Below are 27,749 nucleotides of genomic sequence, written 5' to 3' on the forward strand. Positions count from 1 at the left end.
AGTGTCCATCGACCAATGAATAGATAAAGAAGATGTGGCACATATTTACAATGGAATATTACTCAGCCATAAAAAGAGAAGAAATTGAGTTATTTGTAGTGAAGTGGAAGGACCTAGAGTCTGTCATAGAGAGTGAAGTAAGTCAGAAAGAGAAAAACCAATACTCTATGCTAACACGTATATATGGAATCTAAAAAAAACAAAAAAATGGTTCTGAAAACCTAGGGGTAGGGCAGGAATAAAGACGCAGACACGGAGAATGGACTTGAGGACACAGGGAGGGGGAGGGGTAAGCTGGGACGAAGTGAGAGAGTAACATTGACATATATACACTACCAAATTTAAAATACATAGCTAGTGGGAAGCAGCCGCACAGCACAGGGAAATCAGCTCTGGGCTGTGTGACCACCTAAAGGGGTGGGATACGGAGGGTGGGCGGGAGACGCAAGAGGTAGGGGATATGGTGATATATGTATGCATATAGCTGATCCACTTTGTTATACAGTAGAAGCTAACACAACATTGTAAAGCAATCATACTCCAATAAAGGTGTTATAAAAAAATAAATAATCGAAAACATGAAAAATCTATATATTCATGTAAGTGTTTATTAGCTTTCATTTAAACTAATAAAATTGAAAACCACTTAAATGTCCAGGATAAAGTATATTGTTTCGCACTGAAAGATTTGCAATCCTGATTATTATATATTAAGATTCAAACGGAAGAAGACAGAACCCTAAACATGGTTACAAGCATGCAAAAAACCCCACAGCCACTGGGGAGGGGGGTTGAAAATAAATATACCACAATGCTGTTAGTAGTCATATTAGAAGTAATATTTCCCCACTAATTTCAGAATATTTTTTAATGTGTTACTTGTTTAAAAAGAAAAAGGGTAATGTCCCAAGCCCCGCTCTTATTCTTATGGGGAGCTGGAAATTTTGCGCAATTTATACTACTCCCTTACTTGTATTTGTTTAGGTTTTTTTTGTTTTGTTTTGTTTTTGTTTCCCTACATAAAGCCATTCTCCTAAGACAATGCAGTATTTTAACGCTCTGTCACTCTGGAATCTTATTTCAATCCTTCAGGAATACCATTTCCAGATTACTCTGATTACCCCCCAGTAAATGAGTCACCTCTTTATTCTGAGAGAACTCACCATGTGGCAATGCAACAGAGCAGTTCTGCAACTAAGCCAAAAAAAAAAAAAAAAAAATTGAATAGCTGTGAAAGAAGATCCATATCTTTGCTTTGTCTCCTAATTCTGAGTTCTTTTTTAACTATCCTGCCCTTACCAAGTCATGGCATTCCATCAGAAGTAAACGTTTTCTTTGAATTTGACTTTTACTATCATTTCTAAGTGATAGAAATTTCGCTTGTTTGTTTCGCTTGTTTACAGGTTTATTATTATTTTAATTCCTCACAGTTTGTCTACTACAGAAATTGCTGATGATCAAGATAATAATAAAGATGCTCTGATTTAGAAGGGGTAGCCTTGGTATTTCTGCCACCTAACACATATCTCAGCTAACTATTCCTAGGAAACATTAAGCATGGTAGAAATTGAACACATGTTCTTATACTCCACAGATATATGAATATAGTGATATAATTTGGGGAAAATAGTCTATTTTGAACTCAGTGAGACATAAACATAACTGAGATTAGCACTGGGTCCTTGGCAAGGGTCTATTAATTACTATTGCCCTGTGAGTACTTTTTGTGGTTGTTGTTCCCCTTCCTCAGGCTGCTCTGATTTATGAACAGCTTTTCATATTCACAAAGTGGTTCATGAATCACTCTCGTCCAACAGAAATGAATAAAAATAAGCCCATTTACACAACATTTGGTATGTAGCTAATTACCTGAAAATGACGGTTTGGGATTGCACTGAGAAGTGTGTCATTAACATTCAGCACAAAGAGTACAAAACAGAGGGAGAAAAGAAAGTAGAATCAAAAACTAAAAATATAAGAGGAGCAACAAGAATGCTATTTATTCAGTGTAGATTTTTTTTAAAGCATCACCAAAGAGTACCTTCTGATGTCACCCAACAGAGGAATGTTCAAGCAAAGAGCAGCAAACGAAATGGTTAAATACAATGTAATTTCAACTTTATTAAACAATATACTTTGAAGAAAGGAAGTTAATAATCAGATTGTGGTGATGAGATTATGGATCATTTATTCTATCTATAATTTTCTGTATTTTTCAGGTATTTTACTATGACCCTGCATTAATCTTACAATGCACTTGTATTAGTAATCTTACATGTATGTATGTATTTAGAAGCATATAGTTTAAAAATAATAATAGCTATAGTTAATTGAGAGACTAGTATGTACTAAACATTGAACTTGTATGTGCATATAATAACCCTTTTCTTCTTGCCTGTTCTACCCTGTATCCACCTGCAGAATACCTCTGTTCATGGAATACAACAAACTTAAGTTAAGGCATCCAAAAACCAACCAGACACACCAGTCAAATAAGTGTAAGATTGAACTCTCTCCCTCCTGAGTGATTGTCATGTTTTCTTGATAATGTAAACATTTCTCTAATGCCAGATATTTGTGTTTCTAGAAAAATGGCAAAGCTAGTAGTCCCAAATGAGAGATAAGCATATCCTCCCTGGTTATTTCTTTAAACCAGTAGACAATGGCTCTATCTTCTGTCTTCTGCTACCTGACAGTACTAAAAAACAAAACAAAACAAAAATTATGACAGCAGGAAGGTGCAGTTGGATATTTTTAACTGTTGTAACCTCCATGCTTATAGCATTACCTGATTCCTAATAAGTCCTCTATCATGTTTATACTCAATTTGAGTTGATAAAGGATGTCCTAAATTACTGATAACTAAATGAACACCAAAAACTTATAGTCAGGTCAACTCTTGGTTGTTTAATCTGTTCTACTGCTTGTGGGAGAAATTTTACTGAACCAGTTGTTCTCTGCTTAGATTTATCTGGCCTGAATATAATAACTGGAAAGATAATAAACCTTAGCTCCTGAGTTTAGCATATCTGAATTTGAACCTCATTTACAGACTATATAGACTTGGAAACTTTTTCTAGCCTCATCAGATGTCAGTTTCCTTATCTTTGAAATGGGCATAAAAATGGCATCAACATAATAAAGCTTTTGTAAGTAATAAATTAAATAATGCATGTATGGTAGTCAGAATAATGGCCCTCTAAAGATGTCCACGTCTTAATTCTCAGGACCTGTAAATATGTTTCCTTAGGTGTCAACAGGGACTGTGCAGGTGGGATTAATGTCAGGATTTTGAAATGAGATTATCCTGGATTATCTGGGGTGGGCCCAGTGTAATCACAAGGCTTCTTATACAAGGAAGGCAGGAGGGTCAGAGGGTGAGGAGATGTGAGGACAGAAGCAGACATTGGAATGATGGAGAAAGATAGAGGAAGGGGGCATGAGCCGAGGAATGCAAAGCAGCCTCTAGAAGCTGGAAAAGACAAGGAAATAGATTCTCCCGTAGAGCCTCCAAAAGGAACACAGCCCTACTGAAACCTTGATTTTAGAACTTCAGACCTCCAGGACAGTAAGAGAATAAATTTGTGTTGCTTTAAGCCACTAAATTTGTGGTAACTTGTTACAAGAGCAATAGTTAACCAATACAGTAAATATGGTGCTTAGCACTGTGCCCGTCATATAGGATTCTAACATAATATTAGCTAAGATCACTCTGCCCCTTAAGATCTAGGTAAGAGTAGCTTAAACACACAACCCATTATTTGTGGGAGTCCAACACCTTCCCCAGGGTTGCTGAGGCTTCCCAAAGGGCTTCATGATTTGGCCGTCTCTGGCTTTGAAGTTCAGGTTTTGCTGAATTGGTTTTAATTTATAGATTACTGTTCCATGAATGCTGTCAAGATAGAATTCAGCCACTTTACAAGAATAAAAATAAAACATTTGCATAAGGATTTACTGGGGTGGGGCTGCTGGGGAGAGAACATGGTTTAGGTAAATAGAGAAAATTTTATTATAAGAGCAGTGTAAAAATCCAGTAGAGTTTTGCTACTCCATCATTTTGCTTCCCCACACCTAATTCCTCTTAAATCTCACAGCAGTTTATCTCCTTTTGTTTCTTTATCATTTATGTCTCATGCTCTCAAGATTTCACCTTCTAATACTAAGGTATTTTCCTAAACATAGTAGCTTACCTAAAATAAAATTTGGTGCCAACTGCGAAGATAATACATATTCTTTTCACCACTCCGTAAGTGTTAGCTAAGGGAAAAAAATCTATGTACTCATTGGTCATGACTTAGGCTAACCCATCCTTCATCTTTCATTGGTTTCTTTGGGTGATGACTCTAACATGGATTAAGGGTACAGCCTAGAGGCCAAAGGAAGCCATGGGACATTCTTCAAACAAACTTAAAGTGATACTGATGTCAATCTTATACTGCTACTCACTATCAATCTCACCAATTTTAGGAGTGTGATTAGGATATAGCATTTTCAGGCTTTTTTCCTCTCTCCTTTCTCATATTCCTTTTATATAGATTCTATTAAATTGTACAGCTATGCTCTACAGAGATCACATTAAAAATTAGAGCTCATCCCTATAAGATTGAAGATTATAGGAAAATCTCAACCATACGTACGTAATTCATTCATTTAAGTCCCCATTCTTATTTGCAAAAGTGCACACTCCATATGTATATATGTGTGCGTGCTTGCATGTGTGTGTATGTGTGTGTGTGTTTGTAGCTAGGTTTTAAGCTACTTAAGGGCCAGGGCTTCCTGGATGTGTCTTATCAGCAATGAGAGTCATGCTACCCTTAGACATCAAATACACATGAGTTGTGATTACGGTGACTCAGGGTCAGTGACCACGCAGCATACACCTTAATACATAAATACTACAGCAACATGATTTCCGTTCATTCCAAAGTATCGTGGGACCATAGTTTCTAACTAACAGCCTATTACAGTGTTCTGACCTAGCCTTCAAAATGTCAGTAAATTGGATGATAATGTAAGTCATTCTAAATGTCTTTGAAAGAAGACATGACTGTTACGCTGTCATGAATCCGTACCTCTGAGAAGTCTGAGTTCAGAAAAAGTCAGTTAACACTTTTGCCTTTCGCCGGTTCTACTCTATTATACTTTCATTTGCTATCAGCCAATAATCATATTTTCACACACTGAGAATGAATGACTTGAGTGTGAACAGTTAAAAACAAAATTCAAAAAAATGCTTCAGTCTTGAAGCCCTCAACCTGTCCAGTTTTGTGATCTTTGGCACCTTTGACTCCATAGAAGATTTTGAATATCAGGCTGCTTTAGCCACGATGTGAGAACATTTCCATGAAGATGTGTTAATTAGTTGTAGAGGTGACTAACCACTGCTGAGCAATTGCATTAGGCAAGGCAAACAAATGGAATACAGAGAGCAGTCATTCTTCGAGATGTTCACTGTTGCTTCACACCCAGAAGACAAGAGCTGGACGGCACTCTGCCCAGGGACATCTCTCTTTTTCTTGATGCACCTGGGAATTCTTGCTGAGTGATTTTTCTCACAAAGAGCTCAGGATACTCAACTCACTCATACATATTACAAAATCTAGAAATGCCAAACTCTTAAATTAGCAGAGACTGACATTCTGTTGCATAAATTTCTATGGGCCACATCATGAATTTATGAGTACCTACTTGTAGAGGGGTCCCTGTCTGAGTGAGTCTCAGTGATCCCTCTCTTCTTAGATAAGAGACCCTTTCAGGTCTCTGGTGACCATATTTGTATGTGTGTAGCTTTCCTTCCAGCCCTTAATAAATAAGTTGGGGAGTGTTAGCACCTAATCCAAGTTGAGCCAATGAAATCTTCTTGAGGATTCAAAATTTGGAAAAGATAGGTCCCAAGAAGGAAGTTGTTTCACTAATGTCAGTGCTCTACAGAGAAAGTCAGGCACTTCCTGCAGCTCAAGTTCCAAGTTTCCTCTCTTTCTGTGTTGTGATGACTCAACTCTCTTTGGTATCTTAATGGGATTTGGGGCAGGAGAAGCGAATTCACACAGGCGATCATTGTTGAAAAATCATCAGGTCATGGGCAAGCTTCTGCTGTGATGTGCAGTTTCCCAAGGTGATATAAATTAAATTTCTAATATTTATTGATTGCCGAATAGATCGATCATGATAGATAGCAACAGTCAATTCAGTTATGCTTTCCAAAAGCTGTTTTTTCACCACTCACAGCTGTAGTACCCAAATACCTGAGACACGTTATTCATTTTACAGACAATGTTTTGTTGACTTTTCAAATTGCTTTGTAAAAACTCCAGAGCCTTATACTGTGTGAATCAGTGATTCAGCATGTCCTGCTTTTCATATGATGTGGTTAACTAACCAGATGACATGTGTCTAAAAATGATGTCAATTAAATGAGGAAAGCTGACCAGTGGAGCGCAAATGATGTTATCAAGTATCCCAAAAGCTCTTTAACAGTTCCACACATATCTTATTTCAATTTTATTTTTAAATATTGTAATTATTTTTAAACTATAAGCATGTACACTGTAATGTGTCCTATGCCACTCTCGGTACGCGGGCCTCTCACTGTTGTGGCCTCTCCCGTTGCGGAGCACAGGCTCCGGACGCGCAGGCTCAGCGGCCATGGCTCATGGGCCCAGCCGCTCCGCGGCATGTGGGATCCTCCCGGACCGGGGCACGAACCCGTGTACCCTGCATCGGCAGGCGGACTCTCAACCACTGCACCACCAGGGAAGCCCGCCACATTTTTTTTTAACATCTTTATTGGGGTATAATTGCTTTACAATGGTGTGTTAGTTTCTGCTTTATAACAAAGTGAATCAGCTATATGCATACGTATATCGCCATATCTCCTCCCTCTTACGTCTCCTCCCACCCTCCCTATCCCACCCCTCTAGGTGGTCACAAAGCACTGAGCTGATCTCCCTGTGCTATGTGGCTGCTTCCCACTAGCTAGCTATTTTACATTTGGTAGTGTATATATGTCCACGCCACTCTCTCACTTCATCCCAGCCTACCCTTCCCCCTCCCCGTGTCCTCAAGTCCATTCTCTATGTCTGCGTCTTTATTCCTGTCCTGCCCCTAGGTTCTTCAGAACCTTTTTTTTTAGATTCCATATATATGTGTTAGCATACGGTATTTGTTTTTCTCCTTCTGACGAGGTAGCTGGACCTAGAGCCTACGCCACATTTTAATGCATTCAAGACCATCATAATATTAACTTGTGCTGCCAGGTTAGCTTATGCAGAGTAAGCATTAGCTTATGCAGAAGCTTTATCCAAGTAAAGCTTCCTTTTAATCCACTGCTAAGTACCTACTAGAGACCAACCACCTATTAATGTATCTGAACCATCTGCAAAGGTGCCATTGATAATAGCAGCAGTTACAAAGCAGACGGGTAATATTCCCCCCTAATTCAGGGTAGCCCATGCCTGGTCATGTAAGATTTTAGAAGCAAGTGTTTCCATGTTTGTTAGGATTTTCTCAATACCATACAAATAAAATATAACACAAAAATAATTGGTGCTGAGGGAGATTTAAGACCATAATTCTCATCATAATTCCTGCTTTCAAATGTGTGTGCTCATTAAAATGGATGTCAACATTTGAACTTATATGGCAAATCTATATTGACAACATATGGCTTTCACTTATTTCATTTGTGTTTATATGTTGAGGTTCTCTGTAAGATTTCATTTTATTACAGTTTTCCGCAGAGGAAAAATATTTGAAAGCACCATTTTAGCAGTGTTTTTCAACCATAGCACTACTGACATTTTGGAACAGATAATTCTTAATTGTTGGGTGCTGTCCCGGGCACTGTAGTATGTTTAGCAGCATCCCTGGCCTCCACCCACTAGATGCCCAGTATCCACCTTCCACCCCCAGCCTGACGATCAAAACTGTCTCCAGATGTCAAATGTCCCCTGTTGGTAAAAATTATCCCTGGTTGAAAAGAATTAGCTACTTCATAAGATCATAAGGATGGCCACACTTCAGTAATTCCTAGAGAATATTCACATCTTCACACTTTTTTATTCATAAGCAGCTATTAAAGAATATAGTAGAGAGATGATGTTTTTAAGCATTTTTAAATATTTATCGTGTTGTCTCATTGAGTATGTTTGAAACACTTTGCAGACCATAAAAAGAATGTGGTGGAATTGTAATCCTTTTATGTCCTAAATTCTGGAATGCAGCCAGTCTTCAAAGTTTTTGTAAAACACTTAAAAATTTTTTTAATTAAACTTTAAAATTCCTTTTGCTCTTGCTTAATGCTCAGATCAATCTGATTAATTGACCAGCATCCTGTCTAAGAAAGGCTTCAAAGAGAATCTTCACTTTTATCTTTCATAAAGAAAGCCAAAGAGAAATTGGGAAGGTCTAGGGTTATTCCTAGTAATGTTTTTAGGAAGAAGGTGCCTGTCAGGTTAACACAAATGACCAAAACAACAACTTTCCTTGACAGCCTCAAAAAACAAAGGTATGAAAAGAACTTTGTCAAATTTACATACACTGTTGATGAGGGTGTAAACTGGCTCAACCTCTATGAACAGCAATGTGGCAAAATTTAAAATGCATATACCTTTTTTCTATCAACAATTCCCTTTCTAGAAATAACCAGTCAACGTAGTCAGATATAGTAGAGTGTACCAGTATATTCAGAGCATCTTTATTTGTAAAAGTAAAAGATATGAAACAACATAAATGCCCCCTATAGGGTGATTAGGAAAATAAATTATGGCATTTCCATACAACTCAATACTCTGTAGTAATTTTTTTTTTTACAAATAGCTTATTATTTACTAATATAGAACCAAATCCAAGATGCACCGTCAATGAAAACAAGCTAGGTTCAGAAGAGGGTATGCGGTAGTCTTCTTAAGAAGTTCACCCGGGCTTCCCTGGTGGCGCGGTGGTTGGAGTCTGCCTGCCGATGCAGCGGACATGGGTTCGTGCCCCGGTCCAGGAGGATCCCACATGCCGCGGAGCGGCTGGACCCGTGAGCCATGGCCGCTGAGCCTGCGCGTCCGGAGCCTGTGCTCCGCGGCGGGGGAGGCCACAGCAGTGAGAGGCCCGCGTACCGCAAAAAAAAAAAAAAGTTCACCCATAAGAAGATATAACTGGGCTTCTATTTGCATTCAGAGTATGTATGGAAATTTTCCAATGTTTTAGCTCCTGGGGCTTAAGGTAGAAAGGAAGCTTATTATTAAATTTGAATTTTGAATTTTTTTAATTGTGATTATACATTACTTTGTGAACAGGGACCATGTAAATAGTTTTTTTAAGAAAAGTATTTTGTCAATTCCAGTGTGATATCAAATGTTTGTATGAGTGGACGAGCCATATGAATTTAAGTTACTCTAAGACACCACAGTCCAGAAAACCAGCCCAGGCACGAGAAAACGGAGGGATAGTGGAAACCCAGGTAGGATATCTAGAGTCAGGATCCTTGGGTTTGCATAGATACATAAGCTAAACTGGAGTTGGTAAATATGGTGGAAACACTGATCCTAGGATCATGTTTCTTTATTGGTTATATGCTATCTACTGAATATTGGTAGACCAGGGTCTCAGAGGTGGATCTGACAAATCTCCCTAATAGTGGGGAGTGTAAGGCATCAAAAGCCATGAAGGATGAATTTTGCTGTTGTTGTTGCTTTTGTTGTTTTATCATTAGGTTGTAGCAGGAGAGGAAGGTGGACTTTGACACATAACATAGATGTTCTCCTCCTCCTCAAGCCAGACTTGCTGCAGATACCGGCAAAGACATTGCTAGGAGGCTAGTAAATAAAGGAAGGGTCTGGGATAATAATAGCTATAATAATAGCTACTATTTGTGAGACACTTACTAAGTATGAAGCACTGGGCTCAGGGCTTTGCATATATTATCTCTTTTAATCCTCACAGCCATTCTATGCAGTCGGTGTTTTGATTGATAAGGGGACTGAGACTCCTGGAGCTAAATTAACTAGCTCAACCTCACACTGCTAGTGAGCAGCAAAGAAAGACTCAAATTCAATCTGCCTGCTTTCAGAATTTTTAATCACAAAATTTTGATGCCAACTGGTAGGCATGATTCAGGGCTGGGAAGCCTGGAAATGAAAGTCATCGTCATTATGATGTTGTCCTTTCTCTCTCTCACCCTGACAGGATCACAACCACAGCTGCGTGTATGATGGATCTACGAAGATACCCTCTGGATGAACAAAACTGCACCCTGGAGATTGAAAGTTGTGAGTTACTTGGACAGGGGAACAAAAAAGAGGGAGGTTTGCTTGACCCAATTAAATTCCACCTTGTACTGAGTAATTGATACCGGGATATTTTTAGCTACACTACCCTGCCAACTTTTCAAAGGGTTCACAGTAACACTTTCCTCTGTATTGGAGGATTAAGGTTCATTTCAATGCAATTATCTTTTTGAACCATTAAGGAAAGTCCACTTATTTTAGCTGGACTATTTATAAACTCATGCCTTCTCCTCAGAATCAAATTTCTCCTAAGACCTTCCAATACCCAAGCTACGTTAATAAGAGAGCAAAAATAATTCAATGTGAAAAGACTTTGTGAGATTGTTTTTGGCTCTATGTCTGTCTGCCTGAAGGACTGTAAATTGTTGTCTTTTAGAAAAACACTATGGTAAAGTCTTGTGTGCAATTGTCTTTCTTCATGGGAAGAACAAGATGATAGATGGTATTCATGAGGCTTGTGGTTTAGCTTTGTACTCTTGAGCTGTTTTTTCATTGATTGCTTTCTTAACAATTAGAATATTTTAGTCACTAAGTTTTAATCTGATTGATTATCTTGGTTTCATTGTTTCTCAACCATCAATATGCAGACATTTGATCCCATTTATTGTGAATACCAGGCCAAGTCTATTTCCTGGTTTTCAGGGGTACAGAAAGTGCAATAGGTAATTAAGAGCATTGCAATACCATTTAATGTAATGTGAGAATAGACATAGTTAGATCATTTAAAATGCTTTCCAGATCTAAACATCAAAATGGTAAAGAAAAATGGGAAAATTCCAGGTGATCCTCTAATATTATTAAACAATAAATGTATTCCCCATTGTCTGATTATTAATTACATTCATTTTCTAGTTTTACTGAATACAGACATAGAAATAGATAAAGATGCTTATGTAGATATATAGATTCAGACCTAGACATTAATCTAGTACCACTGGAACCTGGAATTCATATTATATAAATAGGTTGGCTGAAAGTTATTAATATATGAAAGTATTAATGGTGACTTTTGGTTTAAACGCCAATGACAACCAAATTCAAACTATAGGAATGAAATATAAACCCAGTCATTTATTACTGGCTAGCAATATTTTATAAATAAGACAGAATTTCATCTAAGCAAGTAAATCATTAGCTTTTGAAACTGACATGGAAAGAGAAGGATGCTCATTCACATAAGTTACCTTTTACCCTTGACCTCTCTTCCACCGATTGTGATTTTTTACCTTTGCTTATGCCGGAAGGATATGACAGTCTGTCAAAATTCCAAGATCTTATGTTTACATCATTCACTTGAAGAATGAATTTTGATGAGTACTTGAATTGATTCTGTGCATAAATTACAAGTGCTAAAATTATCAACATTTTCTCCCAAAATGCATATTTTATTTTATAATGCATATTGAGTCTTCCTATTATTATAGGTTTACATTTTTCTTTTAAAAGGCAATTTTCTTTATTCATATTAGAAAATAGATGACTTTTAGGTCCATTTATCATATCATACAATGACCAAAACTATAAATGAGGCAAAATTAAACATAACTTTTGCGGAGCAGGGATGAGGGGTGCCAAAACAATCAGAGAGTCCAAAGTCATCATAAGATATGGTGTCAGGCGATAAGTAGTGACCCAGTCATATGATAATCATTGAGGCAATTCAGTAAGATGCAATCAGTTAACTGGGCAGATGGATGAGGCATGGTAACTGGGACCCTAAGATCAGTTAATATATAGGACTGTAGGCAGACAGTGACCATCATAAAGTGATCCAACAGTAGATCACAGAACTCTAGTCCCTAAAGATGTTTACCTAAAGCAAAGCAGAAACTCAGGCCTGCAAGAATTTGTGTATTGAGGAGTATATGAAGACAGGAACTCGGGGGAAAGGGAAAAAACAGGGAACTGCCTTCTATTTGCCAGACAAAAGCTAGGCATTATATAACACCTCTGTAACAGAAGTCTTTCTAACAACATTTGAGAGATAATGTATCTGAGGCTCAGAGAAGTAAAATAACTTACCCAGGGCAACAAGGCAAGGATAGTGGTAAAGTGAGGATTCAAGCCCAGGTAATATATTCTCTGTAATAGAATCCTGTAATCAACTGCCGAGCAAGGAAGCAGAACGTCAATGATTAGAAGTATAGCACCAATCAGAACAACTCCCAGCTAGATTGAGGATGCTGAATCAACCAAAGGACTGGTCTATATTTCCTAAAATTATCCCCAGTAAAGGTTAGAGTCGATCCCAGAAGTTGAAGCAGAATTTAGCTCTTAGGGCAAGGGTCAAATGATTGCAACTGTGGATAAAGGGTAGTCTGTGGATGCAGGAAATCAAGTAGTCCTGATTCCATTGACGTTACCAAAAAAAAAAAATTTTAAGCCTCAAATGACAACATTGCTTAGCTCTAATACTTTCCTTATGATGTATCCCTTCTTAACAATAGATAAACCAATGTAAAGAGATCTTAAATCTTAAGGGTAATAACTTCAAATGACAAAGTAATATATGGCAATTATATGGAGTCCAAATGAGCTTTGCTTATTCCTGCCTAAGTACATAATCGATATGCTGCTAAGTGTTAATAAATACTGAATCTGTTATCCATCTATTTTTTAACTCTTCAAGAAAAAACATGTGTTACATTATTTGCTGAAACAGATCTCCCTGAATTGCCATTTTATGAAGACCATAACTGAACTTCAAAGTGATTACAAATGAGTGGTTCTAGTGTCAGTTGGGGAAAAGGAATGATAAAGTAGACATTTCACCAATATAAGATTGAACCAATCATACTTTTGTAACCAATATAGTAGAAACTTTACCTACCTTGCAAAATTTACTAGTGTGTATTCTCTTCCATTACAATCCCAAAGATGGGGAAATGTTTTCCTTGGTCAGGTCCTTTGAGAAATATTAAAGATGTTTTGCCTTTCTTTAACGTCATCTAATCTAGTAAAATTAGGAAGGCCATAAAGCCTTATTAAATTGAAAATTTCCTTGAACTTGGAGCACATTAATAGCTTCATAGCCCTGGGATGCTATAAATTGAGTTAATGGCACATGGAAAAAAATCAATCAAGGAATTTAGTATTAAGAGGATTTGGAATTTGAAATCAATAAAGCTATCACATAAAGGTTTGATAGCCACAAGCCTCATGGAAATATAGAAAGGCTTTGGGACAACAATCATGAAGGAGTCTAATGCCTCTTCCTGTATATTTTCTGCAGCAACTATTGAAGAAAATCTCAACCCTAATCTTACCCTCACTGTCAGCAGATAGTGCCACCTCTCAGTACCTCCCCCACCCCCCCAAAAAATAGAATCCATTTCGGCTCTGAAATCTCTCAGCAGTCTCACCCATCTTCTTCTAAATGCCCTTATATCCTCACCATTCTAAGTTAGCCCCCTGTATTTAAGAGGAAGGGGTGCTCCTCTTCCTTTTATAAGCTGACCCTGACCCCCTTCTTCCTCCTCTGGTAATTGATTTTCTCAAATTCACATACACCTACACCCCTGATATTTCAAATCCTCAGCCTCTCCCTCTCTGCTACCTCTTTTTTCACAGCCTAAAAACAAGCTGAAAACCCCCCTCATCACAAAACACCTCTACTCTACCCTCCCACCTCCCCTTCAGCTTTTCCTAATCTCTCTACTTCCTTTTTCTCAAAACTACTTGAGATAATGGTATATATCTGCTGTGTGTGGCCTCAACTTCCCCTCAACCCACTGTAATTTGGACCCTGCCTACCCATCTCCCAAGTCCACTGACACTGTTCTCAGAAAGCTCACGAAGGATCTCTCTTTACATAACATCTTTATTCCAATGATCTCCAGATGTATAGCTCCAGCTCAGATCTCTTTAAAGCTCCAGATTGATGTACATCACACTTTTCTTGGCATATCTACTTTGATGTTTCAAAAGCATCTTAAACTTAATTTTCTCAAAACTTATTATCAATTTTTCCCTCACAAGTGAGTTTCCTTTCCAGCTTCCTTAATCTCACTATCCAGCCAGAATCCTAGGATTCTTCCTCTTCCTCACCCTCCTCCCATCCGATCTATTGTCAAGTACCATCCATTCTACTTGCCATATATTTAGCAAAGCCCTTCACTTCTCTCCAGCCCACTGCCACCAATCTTCTCCAAACCACCATGACTTCTTGCCTGAATCATTGTAGCAGTCTTGCTATTGGTCCTCTTATTTTTACCCTTGACTCCCTCCAACTTATTTTCTACCCAGTAGCCAGAGTCGTCTTTGCAAGAGGGCAATTGGATCATATTATTCTGTGCTTTAAAATACTCAAAGACTTCTCATTGCACCAGGAAAATTCTCCACACTTCCTAATTTGACTTACAAGCTTCTGAGTGACTTCCTCAATATCTCCATTCTCATCTGAAACCATCTTTCCCTTGCTTACTGCACTAAATTCCAGCACCACAGGTTGTTTCTTGCAGACCGATCTTTCTTTTATCTCATTATCTTCACCATATTGTTCCTTGGTTAAAATGCTTTTCCCCATGATGGTTCTTTTGGCTTTTCCTCATCTTTCAGTTCTCATTTAAGATGCCACCTCCAACAAAAGGCTTTCCTGAGAATCCAGCCTTAATTAGTGAACACCCAGTATTCTCTTTCAAAATTCTGTTACTTTCCCATATAGCACTTAGTAGTGTTTGTTTGCTTCTGTGTTTATTGTTTCTTCCCTCTCTGGATTAGAAACTCCATGAAGGAAAGGATCATTGTTTTGTTCACAACACAATAATTAAAACCCAGCCTAGTACCTGACAGTAAATATCTGTGAAGTGAGTGTATGCTAAATTTCTTGGCTCCAAACTTTTTGAGTCTTTTGAATTTTGAAAGATAAGTCTAGTCTTAATTTTTTTCAGATAAGATTTAAGGAAGGTATTTTTTGACTTGCAGTAAAATATTCTTTCATTTATACGATTTTATATTCATGCTTTAAGACCATCTCAAAAATTTAAGATTGTAAATGTTCAACCAAGAGCCAGATAGGGGAAAACCTAACATTTTAATTATTTTAGGAATTTTCAAAGGCTGGTAAACGTGATAAACCACCAGTATGGTCTTTTTGCTTCACTTCAGTCATGAACTGTCTACATCCCTCCCACCTGAACCACAACCAATTTATCAAACAAAGGTAACATTTAGTGATACCTGGTTATTTTTATACTTGTTTCTTTTTATTTTATTTTATTTAGTATTATTATTTTTTTTTTTTTGGTACGCGGGCCTCTCACTGCTGTGGCCTGTCCTGTTGCGGAGCACAGGCTCCGGACACACAGGCTCAGCTGCCATGGCTCACGGGCCCAGCCGCTCTGCGGCATGTGGGATCTTCTTGGACCGGGGCACGAACCCGTGTCCCCTGCATCGGCAGGCAGACTCCCAACCACTGTGCCACCAGGGAAGCCCTGTTTCTTATTTTAAAAAATGGCTTGGAAACTTTTAACTTGGGCATTGTCTTAATGTATTCAGTTTAATGAAGCATCTATTCAATCCATCTCTTAGTCTCAGAATATTGTCATCGTATTGATTTCAATGTGTTGGTAGTAGCAACATCTACACAGAATGTCAAGCCATAGTCATGTTTATTTCCAAAATAATTTTTTTCCTTGTCCACAAAAATAGCAAGTGATAAGAAAAACATGTCTAATAAAATGACCTAACTTAACTGTGGAAAATTCCCTGAGAAAACGTGAGGTTTACAGAGTTGAAATGCTAAGTTTTCATTATATAATATGTTACATTAGCACCTGGAAATAACATTAAGTATAGTGTCCAGACATGAGGCAGGAGCAGTTCTACAAAAGCCTTGTAAAGTCACACATGGAGAATTGTGCCCAGTTCTTAATGTCATATTAAGATAATTTCCTTCAGAGGAGGAGACCAAGATATTTGGGAAGAAAATTTTAGGGAGACATAATAGCAATTTCTGAATGTTTAAATGCTATCAGAGAAGAGAAATCTTATGTTTGGTGTTTCCCAGGGTATTAATCAGGATTCTCCAGAGAAACAGAACCAGTGGGATGTATACAGATAGAGAGAATGAGATTTATGAATAAGGAATTGGCTCATGCAGTGATGGAAGCGGATAAATCCCAAAATCTGCAGGGTGAGTCAGCAAACCAGAGAGCTGATTGTATAGTTCCAGTCTGAAGGCTAGCAGCCTTGAGACCCAGGAGGAGCTGATACTTCAATTGAGTCTGAAAGCAGGAAAAGACGGATTGTCCCAGTGCAAAGATAGGCCGGAGGAAATCTCTCTTACTCTGTAGAGGGTCAGTCATTTTGTTCTAATTCAGGCCTTCAAGTGATTGGATGAGGCACACCCACATTAGGGAGGGCAGTCTACTCAGTGTAGCAATTTAAACACTAAGCTCATCCAAAAACACCCTCACAGGAATACACAGAATAATGTTTGACCAAATATCCGGGCGCCGTGTGGCCCAGTCAAGTTGACACATAAAATTAAGCATAACACCCAGAGTGCTAGATTTGAACCCATTCAATTCAAATAGCATTTCTTAAGTGGTGACCACAAGCCACTCTGTGTGCAAATAAGTAAGTGCTGGTGATACAGCAGCAACCGAGCAGACAGGTGGCAGAAGTAGCGGGAAGGTAGATGTAGAATTGAAAAAAAAAATACTATCCAATGAGCAGAAGGGCCCATTCATGAAAAAGGCCCCCCCTTAAGAAAGACTTCCCGCCAACAGAGACACTTCAATTAATTGGAAATGGCCACCTACCAGTTTTAATACAGAAACATTCCTCATTGAGAGGGCTGTTAATTACATAACCTTAAAGATCTCTTTCAGCCCTAAATCTAGCACTCTGGGAGTTTGTTCAATTTAGTTACATTACCAGTAAATTACTTTATGTGCTTGCCTAAGGTATTGGTTATAAAGTGATCCTGATTTATAAAGGATATTAGAACATTAAAAAAATTTATGAATACATGAACATAAATACAAGAAAAATATGAAATATAGGACAATTATAAGCAAAGCCTTTGAATCATCCTTACTTTATTGCTGCCTTCCACATCATTAATTCTGATCTGAAATAACTTAAAAATAGCATCTACAACATGCTGCACACTTTCTATTCCTGGATACTAAACACCAAAAATAACAGAAGTAAATTGAACTTCATGAATGATTCATGGCTTCCCTTGCATCTCCATTGTCAAGGAAATTAGCAGCATTGGATATCTCCTTAGATAAATTTGATTTTGCCATATTCAGTAGACTACTTAATGAAAATGAATATTTCACACTTATGTTCATAGAATTGTTAATGAATTTTAGTGCCCATAGCTTTTTTGTTGAGCAGAGGGGTGGGTGTAGGGAAGACAGGAACCTTTTCTGAATTAATTTATTCCGTTTTCCAGGCTGCTTTTTTGAAACTGTGGGAAAGCAGTCTTTCTGAAAAGTCTCTGATCTTTTAAAGTTAGAAAATAAAAGCCAGTGTGGGAATGGAGTTCCATTTATTAAAATTAGTTTCATAATCAACTTGTCTATAAAGTTAGCCATTTAGCTGTTCACTTCTACCCTATCGACAGTTTAAGTTTATTTTCCATATATGGATAAGTGGCTATGTCGATGGAGAGGAGATCTCTGATTTACAGATTTAGATTTCTGGAAATTTCTTCTCTTCTTGATGCTCTAATGGATGACCATTTTGCTACTAGCTTCCTAAGAGGAAGTCAAAATAAGGGTATTGTTTTGTCTAAAGGTTTTAGGCATTAACCAAACACTTAAAGACACAATTTTGAATGGAACTTTGATCTTCTAGAACTGGACACCCTTGCTAAACTGAGGGCTTTGGTTCACTTAGGATTCTAACTTGATAATAACGACTGCTGATATTTATTGACTATATATTATGGGCCAGGCACTTAACAAAAATTTCCTATTGAACATTCACCAGAACCCTACTGTTTTACTCCATTTTACAGAGAAGGAACTCAAAGCACCAAGGCAGTTACTCGTCCAGGTCACAAAACTGTAGTGGTCCAAAAGGGATTTGAACTCAAGCAATCTGACTTGAACGATTTAATCCCCCTTCATACTGTCCTCAGAAAACTCCTTTCTGGCTTCCCCACTGTGTGGGAGTTGGGTGGTTTGGGAGTATGCTCTATCTGAATGCAAAGCAGACACCTGAAAACAAAGCAGGTTTTAATTGGTCCTTCTCCTCTCTACTGAATCACTCTCAATTCGGCTCCTACATGGGCATTTATTTTCTGACATTCTTGCCAACGAAAATGAACGTTGATATAACTTAAGAAAAACTTTCATTTTACCAGGTCACTTCTACAATTGCAACAGATCATACAATGGTCAGAAACCCTTCTTCTTCTAAATGGCTAGAGATACGCTTCCCTAAATCGTTTTAGTACAGCGTTAGGCTTAACTGACTGCAATGGTGCTATAGTTTCAAAGTTCATCCATTACTCATAATTGTGGTTCATGAACATCTATAACCTTGACAATGGACATATTCCTGAGAGGTCTTGACTTGGTTTCTTCTGTGAACCACACCCATATAGGAACCATATAATTAATATAGATAATTTAGTTTTCATTTCAGTGTCAATTTCCATGTTTAAACTGCTTTTTTCTTATCTTTAAGATCAAAGATTTTAAAAGGGAGATTTTAAAAAAATATTGATATCATGACCCCACCCCAGATCAATAACATCAGAATTTGTAGAAGATGAGCCCTTTGGCAAGCACTTTTTTAAGCTCTCCAGGTGATTTTAATATGCAGCCATGTATGACTGCCACTGCTCTAAGGCTGTCATGCTTTAAATTTTTGCTTTTCAATTTTTTTCACCATCCCTTCTAATAGACCCAGCTCTCTAAATGGGAAACAGAATGGAAACATAGAAATGAAAGAAGAAAGTACAGCAAAGAACAGAAAATAGCACAATTTCTTTCAAAGAAAAAAAAAATCACTGAAATGATCAAAGGAAAAAAATTTAAACTATTTTTTCCTTTATCCCCTCTGGCAGAAGGCGCCATTGTTTTTTTTTCTTTAAAGGTGCATGTCTTGACATAAATAAGTAGACCAAGGGACCCTGCCTATTATTGGAATTAAGTGCTTCAATCAGATTTCCAAATCCATGTAATGAGTCAAGTTGTTACAAGATGCTACTCTTTTGAAAGCCCTGATATATATACCTATATTGGTATGAATGCACTCAGTGAAACTTTAATTTGTATTATGATGCTGTGGTAGATGGAGTTATCTACTTGGGAAAGAGGCATGGGCATCAGCTGTTTTTGTAACATTATAATGTTAAAAAAAAAATTAGTTAACAATTTACTCCTGAATGAATACAGAGCAACAGGCTTTACAGGAATAGTTTTTTGTTTGTTTCTGTTTTTTATTTTACTTTATTTTTTTAATTGAATGAAAGATTCTTTAAATCCTATAGTGCTTTACAGTTTTCAAAAGTTTCACATACATGATTTCATGTAATCGCATAATAACCCTCTTTCCCCCACCCCTATGTTGCCCCTCCCCCTTCCCTCTCCCCACTGGTCACCACTAGTTTGTTCTCTGTATCTGAGTCTGTTTCTTTTCTGTCTTATTCACTAGTTTGTTGTAATTTTTTAGATTCCACATGTAAGTGATATCATACAGTATTCTTTACAGGAATAGTTTTATCAAACCGAAATTGAGCAAGGTCCATTTCTTTCAACCACAAAAAATGAAACAGTAATTTCTGTGTACATCTTCATCTCCCACACCCTGTCTCATAGGCACTGACTGTCCTCAGTGTGTTTGTGTGAAAAGAGCAGATTTGTCGCAGAGCTCCCATAAACTGACTGCATTGATTCCAAATAGATTGTATTCCCAGGACTGGGATTATGTAGACCTACAATTCAGACAAGAAATTTCACTGAGTAGAGCCAAAGGGTCACCTGCTCTTACCTTAAAAACTGTCAGAGTGGGAACCCATCACTTGTCTGATATGTTCCCTGAGGTGCTTGTCAAACATTCATGTGCTTACAGGGATCTTGTTAAGATGCATTCTGGTTTAATGAGCTTGGGCTGGGGCCTGAGGGTCTGCATTTCTAACATATACCCAGGTGATGCTGGTGCTATTGGCCTATGGACCACACTGTGAGTAGTAAGAATCTGGAGTAAGTTAAAAAAAGAGAAACAAAAAACCCTGTCTCACCTGTGCTCCTCTTCAATCTGCTTTCCCAGCCTGTTTGCTTCCTACTGAGATTTAAATAATTAGCCGTTGTCACAGTGGTTGCTCAGCACTTGATTCAAAAGAGTTTTGAGTTTTAAATTAACTGAGGCAGAAAAGTCATTTTCAGATGACCTGAATAATTCCCAAACACTGAACAGCTTAGATGCTGTTAAGCACCCTGGCGTGTAACATTCCTGGCTTACTCTTTAATATATGGAAGATTCCCAGCTGTAGTAGGTCATTAGTACTCTTAAGCCCACACTAAAAATAATACTTGGTTGAATATTTTGTACTTAGAAAGGATTTAATTTTAATGAAGGAAAAAATAGTATTCTATTTGATTTTCTTTTTTTTAATTTTTATTGGAGTATAGTTGCTTTATAATGTTGTGTTAGTTCGTCCTGTACAGCAAAGTGAATCAGCTACACGTATATATATATATATCCCCTCTTTTTTGGATTTCCTTCCCATTTAGGTCACCACAGAGCATTGAGTAGAGTTCCCTGGGCTATACAGTAGGTTCTCATTAGTGATCTATTTTATACATAGTAACAATAATGTATATCTGTCAATCCCAATCTCCCAATTCATCCCACCCCCCCTTTCCCCCTTGGTATCCATACGTTTGATCTTCTTGTCTCCAAACTAGAGCTTTTAGTGGAAGGAGCATAGAGTTATACCTTCACTATCTAGAGATCTGGGATTTAACGAGTCATTCTGAAGAATTCAAGTTTGCTAGACTTTAACTATTTTGATGCAAATCTTTCTCAATAGAGAACTCTAAAAATCATTTATTCTTTTCTGATGATTCAGGCTCATAATTGTGATCATTTTTCATGATGTGATGAAGCTCTAGCTTCGTCTGAAGCAAAGGGAGGTATAAGGACTTGTACTCTGATCTTCATGGTGACCTTAATTTAAGACCTACTTTTTTAAGAGTCTTCCTTGGTGGAGTGATGAAGGCCCCTTTCTACATAATTAATGTGTCAATAAAAGAAATGTCCATCTCTAGTCAATTAGGCATATTTCTATAGCTCAAAAAAAAAAAAGGCATTTTCCTGGCAGAGTTCTCATTTTAAGTAACATAGTCTCTTCATTAGAGATCAGTAACAGCTCTTCACGAATTCATTTCAACATCTCAGCCATTGTCCAGGTCCTCAGTGTCACGTTTTCATTACCTTCTTCCATTCTTACTGCCATGGTGACGTGTTCTCAAGTCACCTGCATTCATGCAATGTCCAGTTACTGAGTTACACGGGTTTTTTACATGTAATACCCTATTCTCGCTGTTTCTGCCATTATTTTATCTCTTCTTCTTTGAATTTGTACATGCTATACATGCCAAAACAGTACCTTGTTCTTTAGAGGGAAGATATTTTACATAATTGTCATCTGACTGTAGATGGGAAGTATTAGGAAGTGTCTCCCCCAAGAAATGCAAAACGATTATTATTTTTGCATTTACTGATTATTTACTTCAAACCTTTAATCTAGTAGCATAATCAAAGGGACAAGCTTGAGTTTGCTAAATTTTCACAGTTTCCTAACCAGTATGTAGAGTTATAATAAAACTAAATTTTCTTCCTAGGTTGCATGAAATTTAAGAAGTATCCTGCTATTGTGATACCAGGTCATAGTTATTCTTCTTAAAATTTTACTTTGAAAAGAATTTCATGCATAAGCAGTATTTAAAATTCCATATTTTGTTCCATTTGGGGCTGAACAATAATAATTATTGAATAACAATAATTGAATATTATAAATATTACTACGAATAATAATATGACTAGAAGTGCTGGACTATAAATAGCAAAAGCAAAAGCGAAAGCGTGCTGAGACAGGATGTCGCAGATATTACATTCACTTGCCAAAATGTAGATCATGAAAAAAGCAGTCCACCTGGGTCAAGCCAAGCTCACCTTGGTCAAGGTGAGCAGTATGTTGAGTACACCTGGAGGTATGAATGCATGCAGAAGGTTTAAACATGACAAAGATGACACAGGACACCAGCATATGAGAAGCATCTTTTAGTGGAAAGTTCTTTCTTAGCCAGTAAAGATCTACCTTATAAGTAAATTGATCTTCTCTGAATCAAACCTCTGAAAAATGGAAGAATGGACTTGCCATCAACCAAATTGAAAACAGCATCAAGTAGAGCCCAGAAATTTTTTAGACATATTCAATTTGTATTGTCTATTAGACATCTAAGTGGAGATTCAAGTTTACAATTGAAAGTCTAAAGTTCAGGGTAGAGGCCCTATCTGGAAATGTAAATATACAATTCATGAGCTTCTATATGTACTTAAACCCATGTATCTAGATGACATCACTAAGGTAATTAGTGTAGCTAAAGAAGAGGTCCAAGTGCTAAGCCTTGGCCAAACCAATACTTAGAGTTTAGGAAGATGATAGAAAACTCAAGTATGGCAATTACTATCTGCAAGTGCACTACATATAATAATTCATTTAAATTAAACCATGACTCTGTCATAGGTACCATTATTGTTCCCATTTTACCAATGAGGAAACTCCGTCACAGTGGCATCACCTAATTTGTCCATGTTCACATCTAGTAAGTGGCAGAGACAAATCAGCAAAGGAGACTGAGAGGGGTGATCAATGGGGTAGGAGGAAGCCTAAGAGAGAAGAGTATTCTGGAACCAAAGTAAAAAAATATTCTAGAAAAAAAGAGGCGATCATCTGGGTCAAATACATATGATAAAACAAGTTAACTAAGAACTGAGAACTGATATTGGATTTGGTAACATGGAGTGCTGGGAGTGAAAATCTAAATGCAGTAGACGTAAAGGAGGATAGGAGAAGAGAAAGTGGCCTGACCTGTAAAGTGCCTGGTACAGTGCTTAGCACATTTTAACTACTCAATAAATGGTGGTCATAGCCATCATCAGAGTACAGGGCAATCAGCTATTTGCTATCAGAGAATTCTGAACTGCTTCAACTTTTGTATTAGTTGTAGGTACTCCTTTCTTTCGTTTTGTCACACATCGCTCTGATTGTTGCCACTGTTGTTGTCAATGTTCTCATCACTGTCCCCTCTTGTTTCTAACCATTTTCTCCTATCTCTTGGCTTTCACCTTAAAAGCTGATTTTGTACATCACTAACAAATCAAAGCCCTCTTCTCCTCGCCTCTTGAGCTGACTGATGACAGAGTACCAGGAGCAACCACTTGTCTCTTGTTGGCTCTCTTTGCCTCTTTCTAGGTTCCCAGACGTTTCTGATTCTTCCATCATATGTAAGTGTTTATTGTGCATACACCATTCCTGACACTGTCAGTACTTCTAGGATGGCAAGATGACTATATTATAGTCACCCAAGGCTACATTCCTAAAACAGCATTTGTACAGATGCATGAATGCCATTCTCAAGAGATTTAAATTATTAGAAACTAGATCGTTCACCAACAACATATGGTTGCTATTTTAAATTAGCATCAAAGTCCAATGCACTTTTTTGTCAGGTTCACAGGCCAGTGACTCAATTCCTTTTACATTAAGTTGGGATCACTTAAAAACACTCTGTGGGCACATCTCTCTCCCTAACAATGGCAGCTTAAATACAGCTACTGATTTCAGCATATTCCTGTGCATCTCATTGCTAAACAGACCACTTTTCAACATTCTTTTGTGTGACCTATGAAGTACCATGCAGATGATTGCTCAGCCTGCTTTATAGACGAGGAAGTGACATGACAAAGAATTTGGCCCACAATTCCTCTCTCTAATTCTCAGGAAGGAAATCTCCATTACTTGCTGCATTTGAAAAACTGTGGCCCCTACACAACTATAGGTAGAGTCTCCATTTCCTTAGGAGAGGAAAGGGGGGATGTCCAACCATTTGTAAATTTTCCAAAAATGTCCCTTTGTTGGTTTAACAGTCTCTACCTAAGAGTTTGGGGAATCAAGTAAAATGTCAAGTAAAAACAAAACAAACTTGGTTAATAATTCAAATGTTTATTCACCCACACACTTTCTATAATCCTTATCATTGATCATGGACTATTCCAGGCAGAACAAAATCTCTGTCCAGATGTACCTTACAATCTATTATAGACAGATAGAAAAAGATCAAAACAAAGTCGCTGGTATAAAATATAATGCAGGAGTATGATATGCTGTGACAAGTGTGTTGAAGAAAAGAAAGATGGGGTAGAGGGATGGAGAGGTGTGTGAGTAGAGGCGGACACATATGCATACAGTTTGGAGTCAGGAAGTTATGCAAATCCAATCATGTTAACACAAGGAGAGATAAGCCAGAGTGTGTCTACAGTTCATAGGTATTGAAAGATCTGTTCAGTTCCACCAAGACACTCAGCCATTCCAAACTGTGGGCTCCAGTCTTCCCCTTGCTCAGTCCATTGTCCTGTCTGGCCTCAGTGCAATGAAAAAACAGGGTCTGCTTTAAATAAATCACATATGTGAAACCCTAACCATGATCATTCAATAACTTCAGCATAACGTCACTGCCAGTGAGTAAGTACACTTAGAAGTTATCTCAGTGATTTTGGGAAGCTTATTTGATGTGCCCCTTCCCCTTCCCAATGCTCAAGATAAGATGAGACTGAAACAGTGACCTTCTAAGTGGAGAACAGTTCACACCTCCATTCTGTGTGGTCTGAGAACTATCCTATACTGGAGCAATAAAGGTTCCCTCCATTGTCCCATGGAGTCTCAGCCCCACAGTATGGTGTCCTCTCTCAGTCACTGCCCTGTATGTTGACAGCCACACTGGGCTAAGTCTCCCGGAGGTGGGTGTGCATATAATCACCATAATATTTACACTCAGGCATAGTAGAAATTCTTCACTTCTCTGGAAGTTGCTTTTATTGAACCTTTATCAATCTCCATTATTATTTGCATTTGACTAAATATGAATGTGAGTCTAGAGAATAATAGCATATATATATATATACGTATATATACACATATATATATATATATACATATATATGTATATACACACAATGCTTTCATACATTTTCATTTGAGTCCCCCAAAGACTACATTCCTAAAATAGCATTTGTACAGATGCATGAATGCCGTTCTCAAGGGTTCTCAAGAAAAGTGAGATAGTTGTCATGGCTCCCATCATGCTGATGCTGTCCCCAAGCCCAAGAGAAGTTAAACGAATTTGCCAAATAGACAGGGTTAAAATGTGGCTGAGCCCCGACTAAATTATGGGCCATATGAGTTTAAATTCTGTTCTTTCTACTACAGGAAATTGTGCCCTGTTGAACCAAGTTCTTCTAAGAGAACAAAATAAGACACTTTGGAAAACTTCATTGACTTTCTTAGGTCTCAAAGGTATTCCTGAATGTTGTAAAGCAATACTTTACTAAATAATACCTAGATGGATTTTTTAAAAAAATCTTAATGGTTTTTCCCCAAGGTGCTAGCTATAACTCTGTGTATATAAATGCATTGAGTTGAAGCTTAACATTCCCAAATTTAACATTTGAGATTCTGTTTCTAGTCAAGTTTCTATCAAGAAAACAGAAGAACCACTCAATATATTCAAGATATAGAAGGTTTTAATATAGGGAACTGAGAGCATACAGGAAGACTGGAAAAGCTGATGAGCTGAGGTGAAAGAAATCAACCTCAGCAACTTCAGCCTGAAGTACCCAAGCAGTGAAGGTGCTGCAATACTCAGGATCTCTGGGAAGCCCCGACCAATTATCTCTGTCTCTATAGCAAGGTAGAGGTACTCAAGGGCTCCCCAGCAAGTCACTGAATCTCATCTTCCCATGCATCTGGCAGCAATTGTCCCCAGAAAGTAATGGCCTCTCCTCCTCCATCTTCCAAATCTGGTACCAGTGCCTCTCTTTGGCAAACTCTATCCTGGGGAAGGAGACCTCTGGGAAAATTGTTTCCAGCTTCTCTTCAATGATACTTGGGGTGGTGATGCCAAGTTGACAATAAACAAACAAACACAAGCATGTCAAAGTGATCTCAGATTTCCATGTCTCACTATTTATAAGTTTTCTGAAACACAACGTGGAATCCTATCCCCTAACTGACATAGGAAAGGAGCAAGCCACACAGCCAGGGAGGGTACCTCATCATTCATCCAGCTTCCCCGCCAAGTAATCGTCAAATATTTGATTCTATCTTTTTATGTGCAGTGAACAAAACAGACATGGACCCAGACCATGCTTACATCTTGATAGGACTTTGTCCTCAACTCCTTTGAAGTTGCGTTTGGGGGAGGATTTATATGTTGTTGAGTCATTCACAAATCTGGGTAACATCAAGGTTCTGAGACTGGCTCAGCCATCTTAACAACCAACTTTCCAAAACCACCCAATTCAGTCATAAAAGCAATCCAAAATACCCACTGAGTCATCAGAGGTCATTTCTTGATTCATGGCCATGCTCACATATGCAAATATGTATAGCACTTTGTACTTACTGAAAGGTATTCTCTAGCGTTGTCTTGTTTGACCCTCACAAATCATCTTGCAGGTATGGGCAGATAATTTTTCTCTTTTCGTTAATGAAAAATTGAGGACACAGAGAGGGGCAATTCATTGTTTTATTAAAGACCAATGCGGGACTTGAAACTAGATCTCAATTTAGGGTCCTTTTACAGCATCCCACTGCCTCTTTTGTACTAAAAGAACTGGAATCAGCACTTGCTAGGTGTGAAACTACAGAATTAAAAAGGTCTAGGCCTTCTTAATCATTTTTATTGCCCACTTGTAATCGTTCTTCCAGCTTAAATTCTGAACCAAAGTGTCTGGAAGTGTCCTCTTCTTTGTTAATGAAAAAGTGAGCAAATCTCCCTTAGACACAGTCCTTCTTTTTAATGGACATTTTCTGCAATAAATAGGTCACTTGGTCATATCCATATCTGTGAGTAGTTTATTAAATCAGATCTGTCTTAAAATATCTGAGCCTGACAAAAATCCTTTTAGGGAACCCACGCAATTGTGACAGAATCTTAGAACTAGAAGAGGACACTGAAGATTATTTAGGCCACTTCTGTCAGATACAGATGAGGAGAATGAAATTCTCAAGTCTCAGTGACATTGAGGTCAAAATCACACAGCTAGGTACCTAGATGCAGACCTGTGCACAAAAGTCAGATTTAAAGATTCAGTGAGCACATGCTATGCTGCCAGTGTGTGGGGAGTATAGGAAAAATTTAAGAATATTCTCTGGATTAAAACCAAGTTATGGAGACATAAAACAATGAAAGAAAAATACAAAGCAGGAAATAATTGAAA

The 27,749-nt window shown here is 37.8% G+C and overlaps 1 protein-coding gene across 4 annotated transcripts in view; it reads left to right on the forward strand.

Annotated features, from left to right (window-relative positions):
* GABRB1 (gamma-aminobutyric acid type A receptor subunit beta1) overlaps positions 1-27,749 on the forward strand; it is a 324,119-nt gene that overhangs the window by 227,779 nt on the left and 68,591 nt on the right. For all 4 annotated transcript variants that reach the window (XM_079919127.1, XM_079919128.1, XM_079919126.1 and 1 more), the window contains one exon: positions 10,177-10,259. In XM_079919127.1, the coding sequence (XP_079775253.1) occupies positions 10,177-10,259 (83 nt within the window). The remainder of the gene's footprint in view (positions 1-10,176; positions 10,260-27,749) is intronic.

Source organism: Stenella coeruleoalba, assembly GCF_951394435.1.
Source record: "Stenella coeruleoalba genome assembly, chromosome: 4".
In the NCBI taxonomy this organism is placed as follows: domain Eukaryota; kingdom Metazoa; phylum Chordata; class Mammalia; order Artiodactyla; family Delphinidae; genus Stenella; species Stenella coeruleoalba.